The 2,307-nt window shown below is 34.1% G+C and overlaps 1 protein-coding gene across 1 annotated transcript; it reads right to left on the minus strand.

Annotated features, from left to right (window-relative positions):
- Window positions 1–928: 928 nt before the first annotated feature.
- On the minus strand, window positions 929–1,980 carry LOC122048562 (probable protein S-acyltransferase 22). The gene is made up of 4 exons (XM_042610115.1): window positions 1,896–1,980; window positions 1,542–1,670; window positions 1,365–1,445; window positions 929–1,027 (listed from the first exon to the last, which is right to left on the minus strand). The coding sequence occupies exons 1-4, from the start codon at window positions 1,914–1,916 to the stop codon at window positions 929–931; spliced, it is 330 nt and encodes a 109-aa protein (XP_042466049.1). The 5' UTR covers window positions 1,917–1,980.
- Window positions 1,981–2,307: the final 327 nt, after the last annotated feature.

The following is a 2,307-nucleotide window of genomic DNA, read 5'->3' on the forward strand; positions in this document are numbered from 1 at the left end:
AACGAACGTGAAAAAGCAACGAGTGCTATTGACATTAATTTTGAACTAGAATTAATTTTGAACTAGAATTTCTGTAATAGAATCTAACTTAAGTTATACCATGAGATTGACAATTATTTACACAATTGAGCTGAAGCAAGGTAAAAGTTCAACTTGACATGACACATTCACAGTCCCAAAATCGAGGACGACATTCTATTCCCTTCCAACACCCATGCGTCATGGAAATATATATATTAACAAACTGTAGACATTATCCTACTATCAAATTCTCAGAAGTCAGAAGTTGGCAATGGAAATGTGAATGCAGTTCAATTTATGAATAGCTAATGATCAACTAAGTTGATTTTGGTTAGCTTTCCAGCGAGAGCTTGAATAAGAAATCGCATGCAGTGTACAAGATTCTTAGTTCACGAAATTCCATAAAAACGGGTTAATTATAACAACATTAACTACCCATATTAAAAGATATATTGCATCTTTCAAAATAGGTTCACAAGAAACAAATCATCTAAAGAGGTCAATGCATGAAAACAAAATTCAAACAGCACACACCTAAGTTCGCTAACCATTGAACCAAGTGTACAATAAGCAAGTGGATTACATTTGTTATTTCAATTTTTATTCAAAAATACGATAATGATGAATAAGGAGAAATGAATGAAGTGTTGATAAAGATTTACAACTAGGCTTTTTTACCAAAAAAAAACTTTTAATTAAATGGATTTGCCTCATACAGTAAAAAAAATCTTATTAAAAGGTTTTTCAAAAATAATCTTAACCATGGTAAATTACATTCACAATAACTTTCTAAATAATGAAAGTATGATACCTGATCCTCAAGGAATAATCTTGGCGGAGTACACCATGCACACCGATGGAATTGATTGCAAGAACTGGTGCTGCTTAGTCCAATAAAAGAGCTCACTTAGGACATTTGCGGACTTTGCTGCCCACCAACAGCAAGTTGCTCCTGCTCCTGATCTTGCTTCCTCAAAGCAATAATGTAATCATAGGTGCTGATTCCCTGTAAGCGCATCCATGTAGAGTAGCATGAGCTAGTTAAAGTGTCAATTTTCTCCAGAATTGATGAATAAACAACACCATATCGTTCAAATTCTACTATTTGTTTTCCACTATGGAAAATCTATCAGTTAAATAACAAGCTGTAATAGTTCAGTTGGATAATAAGTTTCAGTAATGCTCAGTGTATGGATGAATGCAAAGAATTTGAAAATATAAAAGATATATTCCTTGAAATAGAGATATTTGACCGGATACATAGGTTTGTTTTATATAAATGTAGGAGCTGTGTAACTGGTAGTGTTTGCTGTGTCACAAGTAGAAATATGAAAGTAGTGTACCTTTTTTATTAAAAGAATATGGAAGAAGAAAAGTTGTGCAACTGGAAGAGTAGCAACCATGGCTAATAAAGTGCACACAGCCTGCAGTATAGAGACATTATCAAATTAGTATCAGAACCTTGAAAAATCCTCATTATGATGTGTGATTTTCATTCATTTTCTCTTCTGAGTACTCACCACCACAATGATAAAGGGTGCCAAGGAAAAGCTACTACCCAGCTTTGAAACAATTTCAGCAGAAAATCTCCTTCTCTCAACAAAACACAGTATCAGCACAAGCATCCCAACAGCCCACTGCAGAATAAGCTGGCCCAAGGTGCACAAAGCATGGAGACCAATCAATAGTCAATCAGAATGAAAAGGACCTGACATAAAATGCATTCTATGTATCAGGTCCTTCACGTACTAAGAAAATAGTATCTTCTAAGTTGATGCACACAGATGATAAATCTACACTAAGAAAATAGTGTCAATCACTATGCATGATTAATGAATACAACTATTGGAATGGTAGGAAATATTTGTGCTTACCAAGAGAAGAGCAAACACCATGAGGATGAAGAACCTTTTGTAATTTTTTCTTCCTATGCAGTTATTGATCCACTACAAGGAAAGATGAATACTGCATATTACTACAAGATAACAAAACATATAAGGTTGTGAATGGAGAAAACCCTCACCCTGCAATGATGATCAAAGCCATCAACGCATTTGTCACAGACTCTACAATGCTTACTATATTTTAGAACCTGCAATACAAACAGATAGAAATCATTAGAGAAAAACCAAGTTAATATAAAGCACATAAGAACTTTATTTTCTTGAAAAGATTGTGTGGCTCATCGTAAATGAGATCTCTATCACCTTTCTCCCTAATAACCAATATTCTGAATTATCCATCTTTTATGGTTATGCATTTGTCCAAAGGCCATCTGATCAAGCA

The sequence above is a fragment of the Zingiber officinale genome, chromosome 2B, assembly GCF_018446385.1.
Source record: "Zingiber officinale cultivar Zhangliang chromosome 2B, Zo_v1.1, whole genome shotgun sequence".
NCBI classification, from domain to species: Eukaryota; Viridiplantae; Streptophyta; class Magnoliopsida; order Zingiberales; family Zingiberaceae; genus Zingiber; species Zingiber officinale.

Coding starts and splice junctions, on each gene's coding strand:
- LOC122048562 (XM_042610115.1), bottom strand. CDS start 1,916: ATGGTGTTTGCTCTTCTCTTG. Junction 1,671..1,895: donor TGGTGTTTGCTCTTCTCTTG/GTAAGCACAAAT, acceptor ACCTTGGGCCAG/CTTATTCTGCAGTGGGCTGT. Junction 1,446..1,541: donor CACCCTTTATCATTGTGGTG/GTGAGTACTCAG, acceptor TCTATACTGCAG/GCTGTGTGCACTTTATTAGC.